This window comes from Leuciscus leuciscus (assembly GCF_965113295.1).
Source record: "Leuciscus leuciscus genome assembly, chromosome: 22".
Lineage (NCBI taxonomy): Eukaryota > Metazoa > Chordata > Actinopteri > Cypriniformes > Leuciscidae > Leuciscus > Leuciscus leuciscus.
Window position 1 is genome coordinate 21,468,649 of NC_138746.1, and position 10,337 is coordinate 21,478,985.

The following is a 10,337-nucleotide window of genomic DNA, read 5'->3' on the forward strand; positions in this document are numbered from 1 at the left end:
AAGATTAAAATTTGGACACATGCTCCTGTCCCGAGAATTTTAGGTTTATTTCACGTTTGTGGACCTATTTTGCCAAACGCGTCACACCCGTGATTCTTCCGTTGAGAGCTTGAATAATAGACACTCCAGCCCAGTTGGTGGCGATAATGCACCTTTGCCAATTGCAAGCAAACCACGGGCATTTCACAGAAGAAGCAGAAAAAGAAGCGGCGGAGTAATACCGTAAAGGTGCTGCGGTCTCACAGCACGTCCTATACTAGTCAATGGAGTTGGACAAAAACTACGATAAAACCTGTTGGAATGCATCTTTTTCAGCGATTTTTGAGTGAACATATCAGTGAACACCCCTGACCACTCGGTGAGTTTCACGTCTTTGTAAACGAAAGTTTAATGTGTTTTTAGGAAGGAATCTTCCAGTGCACATAGACAACCATTGTGGGGGTGGGGGGGGAGCGAAATAAACCTAAAATTCTCGGGACAGGAGCATGTGTCCAAATTTTAATCTTAACCGTTCTATTTCATCAGATACGATCTGTAAACAGGGCTTTAAGTGTAAAATACCGAACTTGTCCTTTAAAGTTTGGTGCAACAGAATTATTAGATAAACCTTGATTTAATCTAGTTTTAAGGTTAATACTTATTGGTGCAACCCACTCATGGAAACTAACTTGCCATCTTTCTCTCTCATAGACACACAAGTCATGTGTTTTACCTCCAAGTCATCTTCATCTCCTTGGCTGAAGTGAGACTGATGATTATCCGGGTTGTTCATCTTATCGAGTAGCTCTAAAGCTAACCGTCGAGTCAAACCTGTATGAGCCACAAATATGTGCTGCACACAAACACAGAGACAACGTAGTGAGTGGCTGCTTGTGATGGGGCCTCCGTAATATTCATATTCAGTAATAATTCAATTTCAAATAAATGCTGTTCTGTTCCGGATCCTGAAAAAAAAATCAGTTTCCACAAAATATATTAAGCAGGACAACTATTTTCAACATTGATAATAACGAGAAATCTTTCTTGAGCCCAAAATCAGCATATTAGAATGATTTCTGAAGGATCATGTGACTCTGAAAACTGGAGTAATGATGCTGAAAATTCCGTTTTAAATTCACAGGATAAATACTAAATATATTAAAATAAAAAACTGTTATCTTGTAGTAATATTTCACAATATTACAGTTTTTTACTGTATTTTCAATCAAATGAATGGAGCTTTGTTAAGCATAAGAGATTTTTTAAGATATAGAGGTCAGTGCACAATTCTCTATATTATATGTGACAGAGTTTATTGCTGTGTCCCAATTCACTTAATTATACTATGCCCTAAAAGTATGTACTGTTTTTGTGAAGAAAAAGTACTTCTCAGTGTGTAGCTGTCACCGTTTCAACTAATTTTGAATACCATTTAGGATGGATACTAGTATGCAAACTGGGACGCAGCACGTATTTCATTGCATGTACACATAACACTTCCACTAAATGAATTAAAGAGCTGAACTGTGGAACCATAAACGGATAAAATGGAGATTCGGAGGAAATCTTTACCGAAAGCAGCTTCTCAGCTGATGGTCTCTTCTTCGGATTTTTAGTGAGAGAAATTTTAACAAAATTATGGAAGGCTGTAGACCTGTGGAAAAGCAAGACAGATAAGACAGACAGAAACGTAAAGAGATGATTTACGTTCAGAATACAAACTCTATATTTCTGTATTGCTCAAATACGCACACATGAGCATAAAACAGGCCAGAAAGACTCACCATTTGGTCTTGTCCTTTAACTTGGGTGGCTGAAAGTTGCTTTTAGACATCAGAAATAAAGCCCTGCACATACATACAAAAAGTGAGATAAAAAGAGATCAAAGATTTAAAAAAAAATTACATAATTATGTGAGGATGTGGTGGTTGTGTAAAGGTTAATTATCTCGGCTCTAAACATAGAAGATTTTTTGTGTATAATTAAGTTATTGAGATTCACAATAACTCTGAGGCCTGGAGCAAATGCCTTGGTTAAAAACATGTCTGCACATTGGCAACAAGTGTGTGTGTGTGTGTGTGTGTGTGTGTGTGTGTGTGTGTGTGTGTGTGTATACCTCATGGGATGGAGGTCAAACATGGGTGGCTGTAGCTCTGCCAGTTCTATGGATGTGATTCCAACAGCCCAGATATCACACAGATGATTATAACCCCCATTCTTCTCCACTGCCGCCACCTCTGGAGCCATCCTACACACACAAACACAGACCAGACACGACATTACAGGTGCAGTAAGCAATTTTTTAATAACTCTGTTGAAAAGTGGATTGGACCTAGCAACAAAACACTTGTGGCCAATCAGCAGTAAGGGACGTATAGGAGAGAGAGCTCAGTGCACAACACAGACATTAGCAGAACGACTAAAGAAAGAGAGAGATCAGGGAGAAAATACAAAAGAGGAAAAGACCAGGGGAATATAAGAATGGCTACAATCAGGCCGCGAGAGGTAGAGAAATGAAAACGGACGTTGATGTTGATTTATTTCTTCTCAATATGTGAGTAACATTGGTTTTGCTGTTTCTCACAGAACTTTGTTTTGCTTTTATACACTCGTGTGTCATCTTCGCTTGTTGTTCATTTGCATTATTATTATTATAAGCCTGGAACATCTGAACATCCTCCACCACCCGTTTCAAGCATCAGCTCCTAAAGTGTGTCCGAAAAGTGAGATAACTCCTAATATATGGTTTTTCTTTTGGTTCCTCTTTTAATGATCGCTATGACCCCTTAATCTTGTCACATTTGAGATATATTAGTCAGCCTACTTGGATTATCGTGTTATGTAGGGAGCTATTCATGAAAATGGTGTTTGTCATCGAAGGAGTTGAGGAGCTAAATAACAATGAGACATTCGACCTGAATTATCATAGTAGCACAAATTGCTTTCCCTTATTGATGACATCATACCCTCGGGCAGCAGGCACAGGAGATTCCACCATAGTTGTAGTCAATATTGGGGTGTTTTCCTTTTGGGTAGGGGCATGTTTGTTTTGGTGATTTTTGGTGACAACAGTGTTTACCAGAAATCGCTTTCTGTACCTTTTAAATACACGATCGTTCAAAAGTTTGATGTCAGTAATATAATTATATATATGTATGTATATATATGTATGTATATATATGTATGTATATATATATATATATATATATATATAATTATATTACTGACCCCAAACCTTTTTTTTTTTTTTTTTTATAAGAAATTAATACTTTTATTCAGCAAGGACACATTAAACTGTTTAAAAGTGACATTAAAGACATTTATAATGTTACAATGTTGATAATAAATAATAAATGTTTCTTAAGCACCAAATTGGCATATTAGAATGATTTCTGAAAGATCATGTGATTTTTCACACTGATTTTTTTCCCCCAGACTTGTTTAACTGATGAATCTCCATGACTTTTCCATCCGCTTGTGATTACTTAAAGGATTTTAAACTCCTAAGCATCAGATTCACTAATGAATAATTTAGACAAATTTGTGAACTAGTTTGACTAACTTACTGAACAGCATTATAAACTTAATAGCAAGGCTATGAAATTGTTTAGATATGAACAAATGTCTTTGAGGTTTTTTTTGAGATTTTAACTTTTTTAAATTATTTTTCCAGGCCTTAAAAACAATTTTAAGACTGCCTTACATTTCCAGGTTTTCTATGTGTGAGAGTAAACTGTGTTTCTAACATTACGGTGAACATAACATAACGTCTGGTTCTGCCTGTGTGCTCAGTTCCCAAAGATCAACATGAACTGAAATAGACTATTCCTCTTTTTATCTGTTTTTCATTAGGAAAAGACACAAAGTTGCAAAACGGTTCCGTTCACTGAAACTTGTAGAGCTGCATTCTTGTCTTGTAAGCTGTACCTCACGTGCACTTAGTGTGTCTATCCTCGTTCATCCGCCTGTGTTGGCACAAGTTGCCCACCCCAGATTCCAAGAAATCCCAAGGGAGCCATTCTATCCTAAATGAGGCATTTATTGCCACGTTTCATAGTCTTTTGGAAGAGTTTGAATGTTTTATCATTTCACAGTCTAAACTGCATCTAAATGTGCTCTACTGTTCTTATGGTAGATTTCCATTTTACATTCTGGATTATGAGACTCTACCCTTGTTTTCTGCACTGTTGAAAATACAAGGCCATAGATGTTTATGATGATGTTGTTTCATTTTTTAATATCCTTTCCAGACTTTTTAAATGTACTTTCAAATGTAGCTTCATCACAAATCACAGACAGAAGGAATGGGGCTTACCAGTAAGGCGTCCCAATAAAGGATTTCCTTTTTGCCATGGTGGCTGTTATTTTAGCGGCAACTCCAAAGTCCGCTGCAAAAAGGGGAGACATTTGATTAGTCAAATTCTGTAACACACCACCACACACAGCAATTTTATTGTGAATCTCTCACCTAATTTGACATCTCCATTGTCTGTGAGCAGAATATTCGCCCCCTATTGCACAATGAGCTTAGAGTTATTAACAAGCAGGGGAAAATATGTAATGTGAAACAGGAAGAAACCAAAAAGATACATTGATTATAACGCTGTATTACCTTGATGTCTCTGTGCATCTTTCCTTTGGAGTGCAGATAACCCAGACCCTAAAAACATACACACACTTGAATCATCTCAAGATGTTTAAAGGATTAATTTAATAAAACAGACTCTCTACAGCATTAAGGCCAGTTCACACCAAGAACGATAACTATAACTATATTAGTGTCCACATTAGTGGACGACATAGTTGTGTTTATTCTAAGTGTGCGCTTCAGTTATTTCATTTGCCACCTTAAAAGCTTGAGCTCTTTAAAGGAGGATGGATTCTGAATGGCAGTACCAAAAAAAAATATCGTTCATTATCTGGGAAAAATCGTTCTAAACGTGATTTCAACGATATCGTTGCTCTGTGCCGTTGTGGTGTGGACTCTGCTATTGTTTTATATTTCTTTTCTTTTTTTTAGAACTACCGGTATATCTTTTATGTTATCGTTATAGTTATGGTCCTTGGTGTGAACAGGCCTTTAGACCATGGTAGTGTTTGAAGGATCTTACCTGTAACGTCTCTCTGCAGACATAGGCGATCTGAAGCTCAGAGAGTGGACCTGTAACTGCACATGTACACAAACAAACACGTTCAGTGGTGTCATACAGAAATACAAATAGAGGGTGTCAATTCAACATGGAGATTTTTAAACACACAACCATTTTACCATGATAAATGTCTTGTAAGGATCCTCCACCACAGTATTCCATACAAATCCACAATTTTTCACGGCTAAAGAGAGACAGAGAGATATCTTTAGAAAACGTATATATATTTAAACTCAAATGTGAGGGATTTAAATAAATACATCACAATATAGGCACATCTAAATACATCATAATAATCAATAAATCCATTGTTACCAGAGGTAACTGCCAAAGTAAGCCACAATGTTGTGATGGGTGCATTCCTTCACCATAAAAATCTCCTGCTGGATGATTGAGAAATCATCACCTAAAAAAGAGAGAGAGAGAGAGAGAAAGAGAGAGAGAGAGAGAGAGAGAGAATGTGAATGTGTTATTGATCAATCAAGGATCAGTAGATGACAGCTGTAGAAATTAAACAGTGAAAAGAAAGACGGAACGGTTGGATCAGATATGGAGAGCAGATGGCTGGGTGTTCAGTGCTGAAAGTGATTATTATGAACTCGTTAGTTTTCATACTTCTCCTCAGTGGGGTTTTGTGATTTAGTTACCCATTCAAACAGAACCTCCTCATCTAGAACTCGTTCACTCTTAGTCTATGGTCACACTGCGAACCTTAGTACTCAATTCCGATTTATTGCTCAGATCCGATTTTTTTGTATAGCTGTTCAGTGTTGTTTTAAATGTGGCCAAAATCAGATTCCAGAGCGGGACTGACCCGCATGCGCAAAGAACTATAAAAAGACGACACGCAGCACGCTGTCATTCAGAAAGTTGAGAAAAAAGTGACTAATTGCTGTATTTAAAATACGCACAGTCCATACATCCACATATATTTTATTCTAAAATCCCAAGTCAAATAAGTAGATGTATCATGGCGTGGCCTCTGGCCTATTAAAGAAGAAAGAAGAAGACGTTATCAGCCAAACTCCCACACCTCTTTCCCTTCACAACCTGCTTTGTTAAAGCAGTGAATCACACACCTGTATGTTTTAAACAGTTTTCATTTATCGTGTGACTCAATGACTACGCATCTTTACCTGAAGCACATGATCTGTTTATGACTTAATGGCTTCAGTACAGTGAATACCGCATAGTTTCCTGCAGGCGGCGCTGTTTCCCTTACATAAGCATTGGTCGTCACTGTGATGCTCTCAGAATGTCTTGATCTCTTCACAACAGCTGAAAATCTCATCACTCACAAAACTCACACAAACATTATAGACAAAAGAAAAAGAGAGTGAGAATATTAATATGACAGGGAAGTGCGTCATCCCTTAGAATATACAAAATACAAATATTAAACCCTATATTGTTTTAATTAGATGCCTTTTTCAACATGTTGTATGACCTCAAGCCAGTGATGGATGTTAACTGACTGTAACCACTTCTCTATTCTGCTGCAGACCTTTCAATCGGAAACTCGCACACAAAACACAACCACCTCTGTTTCACACGACACCATGATGAGATGTAGAAAGTAACGTAACTGTCAGAACATTAATGACTGGAAGGAACAATCATTTGGAGCAGTATGCACTTGAGTTTCAACACAGGACAACTGCAGCATCACAGTGCATGGTTTTATGTGACAAACAAGAAACAACACAGCTATGAAGACAAGCCTACAAGCTCTGACCACTTCCTCTCCACTCAAGACAAACAGGCCATGCCCAAGAGTGTGTGCATGTGAGATAATGTGAGACTGTGTGTGTGTGTGTGTGTATAAAGGACAGCAGCAGGGCCTGAGGGTTTGTCTGCTGAAAGCTAAACTCAGGCAGCTTCCTTTGAGCTTGATGCAATTCTCAGTGAACAAGCTGTTAGCATTTAGTAAGTGTCAATTGTAATAAATCAAGCTACCAATGACTAAACCCGTCCCTTTGGCTACAATCACCCAGCTTCTCGAACTTTTGGATTTCCCACAAACAGAACCAATTACAATTTGGGGGAGGATGAACCACTTCTGAGATTTTCACAGCAACTTTACATCATTATACAGCCGTTTAGATTAAAGTGATAGAAATATCCTTGCATATCACAAATGCCCCTAATTCACACAGTAATACGTTTTTAAGTAATCATTACTTTATAATATTTTCATGGAATAGTTCACCCAAAAATTTAAATTCTGTCATCATTTGTTTTGGACCCCACTGACATTCTTCAAAATACACTACCGTTCAGAAGATTGGGGTCAGTAGGAGTTTTTAATGTTTTGAAAGAAGTCTCTTATGCTCACCAAGGTTGCATTTATTTGATCAAAATAGTAATATTGTGATATATAATTTAAAATGTAATTTATTACTGAATTTTCAGCAGCCATTACTTCATTGTCACATGATCCTTCAGAAATTATTCTAATACGCTGGTTTGGTGCTCAAGAATTTTTGTAGTTGTTGTTGAAAACAGTCGCTTCTTAATATTTTTGTGGAAACTGTGAAAACAAATTTTTTTAAAGTTTCTTTTATGAATAGAAAATTCAAATAAACAGCACTTATTTGAAATAAATTGTTTGCAACAATGCTAAGTCCTTACTGTGACTTTTGATTAACTTAATACATCTTCAATTTCTTCAAAAAAAGAAGAAGAAAAAGTCTAACCCCAAACTTTTGAATGCTAATGTGTCTTCTTATAGTGAATCTCCATGGACTATAATTACAGCATAATATGTGAGGTTTGTCTTCAAGGAAGATGATTCTACTAACCCATGTAGAGTCTTGTGGTTTCCAAACAATTTGTTTGTCACCAAATTGTTTTTATAATTGTCTTTTACCCCAAAGGTATCAGACTGCGAAATACATTTATTAGGAAGGATTTAATTCAATTCTAACTTTTGGTGTAACAATGTGAAATTATTTAGGTACAAACTTAAAACTAGAAAACCGACTTGTGTGAAAAAGCCTCACTTATCCTGAGACATTCCTACGCAACTATAACATCACTGATCAGATCTCCTTAAATTCTGTCAACAAATTGTTATCTGGTTTTAGAAATTTGTATCAACTATCCAATATATTAGAACTTGTGTAAAACAGATCAGAGAGAATCCAGAAGAATAGGCCAAAAATGCTTTGAGAACCAAACACATGATCTCAATCAACGGCAAAATAATTAGCCAGCTGCTTGTGATAAATTTAGAAATGAATGGATCATCAAATGGATCCCAAATTAAACATCCACCATAGGGGAAAACATAACTTCATCTTATTCACAATTATTCATGCTCTGCAAATTTTATAGTTGGGATTCATATTTAACATTTCCACAAACCAAACTATGACAGAAACCACCCATCCGTTCTCAGCAGTGGAAAGAGATCCCAGACTTCCACAGTAAAAAAAATTCCCTCTTGACAGACATCCCACTGGTTAGAAATGGTTGCTACGATGTGATTGGATCATTTCTATGGGGTGGGGTGTAAACAAGCCAATGAGCAAGCAAAGAAATCTGTCCTCTACATCAACAAGTGTCTTAGTTGTGAAGTTTTGTCCTTTCCTGCAGCAGCGTAACAGTGTGGCTACCGCAAAAAAAGGTTGTGAATTCAGTCAGCTTCTCAGTTCTCCATTTGTGGTCACGCAAAACTCTACACAAACACACTCAGATTCACACAAAAACTCCAGCTGATGGACTAACATACGATAAAAAGGCTAACGCACACAAGAACTCACACCTGCTTTCCAGGTGGATATCAGATTTGCCTTTTTTCATGCACTTTGTCCAGATGTTAACCAATCTGGACATGTTGCTACCAAATCTTAACTTCAGGAGTTGGATTTCAAATGACACTGTATCACTAACAGATATCAACAAAAAGAATCTGATAACAATCATCAGCATCATACGATCTGATACTGACACTATCTGAGTGACATAACACATGCATACAACGTCATTTAGTTAACACTTAGTACTATAAAAGGACAGTCTATTGCTACAGACGGGTTGGAAATGGTTACGTCAGAATTCAAGCAAGCAGAAAGCATCCAAGGACACTTGTGAAACAATAACTTCATTCTCTATCCACCTTATTTTGCAATGCAGAAGTAAGCTATTTTCTGTGAATGTGTGAGACTTTCGATTCATTAACCACTATAGGCAACTAGAAGAATAACAAAGTACAGTAAATGGTAAAACTATTAGTCTGTTTATGATCACGATACTAAAATAAAATAATATCTTATTTTACTTTATTATCGTGATCATAAACGCACTAAAATACCTGTTTGCAATTTCAAGCAGCATAACAGGCTGTTTTCGCACAGCTAAAATAACTGGAAGCAGATGATACCGGAAGCCCCAGACGTTCAAACCAAGCCTCCTCTTACTTAAAAAATTAGGTAGATAAAGGCCTGTCAATCCCAACCAATTAAACTGGGAAAAATATTGAACTGATTGTTAGGTGTAGTGGTAAGAAATGCCAAATTATTATTATTTTTTAATACCAACCATTACGTTATTCTCCTTAGGTCTGAAAATGGAACATGAAGGGAATTATTACAGTCAAACTGGCGTAGGGATTATTGGAAAAGGATTATTTGTAGTGCAACTTTATGATTTTAAATGACTTGTTTCAGTCTTTTTAAGTGGACCTTCCCCAAACCGGAAGTGCCTCCCATAATCTAAAACACATTAGGCTCGTTAGGAAAAAGGTGGATAAGCGCTTCTCATTACAAGCAAGATGATTGCCGCAAGTTGTGTTCCCAATACACGGAATAAGCATTCCAAACTCAAAGCACAGACAGAGATGAGAATGTATGGAGCAGCATTTCCAGCAAACCGAGATGCTCTGAGACGTGAGATGCTGAAAACACCGGATCACGCGTAAATGCACACATTACCACACTTCATTCTAAATCACAGACCGCCAAACACACTAAGCCATTTCGCGATAGTAGTCATTCTGATTAATCGTGCAGGCTCACCCTCTATTAATACACACATGTCAATATAATAAACACCCAATATATACAGTAGGACTGAATTAACATATTCTGACTCTACCCATGGTTAGACCACTTTTTTATACCATGTTTGATCTTTCATCAGGCTCTTAATGATTTAAATAATCTCTTGGGATATTTAATGTCAAACAAAGTCATAAGAGCATGAGAA

At 36.9% G+C, this 10,337-nt stretch overlaps 1 protein-coding gene across 3 annotated transcripts in view; it reads right to left on the bottom strand.

Moving 5' to 3' along the window:
- The window catches only part of map4k5 (mitogen-activated protein kinase kinase kinase kinase 5), a 34,888-nt gene that overhangs the window by 14,547 nt on the left and 10,004 nt on the right, over positions 1-10,337 (bottom strand). For all 3 annotated transcript variants that reach the window (XM_082154445.1, XM_082154443.1, XM_082154444.1), the window contains exons 4-13: positions 5,445-5,535; positions 5,249-5,313; positions 5,091-5,146; positions 4,592-4,639; positions 4,448-4,490; positions 4,295-4,367; positions 2,096-2,227; positions 1,764-1,826; positions 1,552-1,633; positions 713-832 (exon numbers count right to left, since the gene is read on the bottom strand). In XM_082154445.1, coding sequence (XP_082010571.1) covers positions 713-832; positions 1,552-1,633; positions 1,764-1,826; positions 2,096-2,227; positions 4,295-4,367; positions 4,448-4,490; positions 4,592-4,639; positions 5,091-5,146; positions 5,249-5,313; positions 5,445-5,535 — 773 coding nt within the window. The remainder of the gene's footprint in view (positions 1-712; positions 833-1,551; positions 1,634-1,763; positions 1,827-2,095; positions 2,228-4,294; positions 4,368-4,447; positions 4,491-4,591; positions 4,640-5,090; positions 5,147-5,248; positions 5,314-5,444; positions 5,536-10,337) is intronic.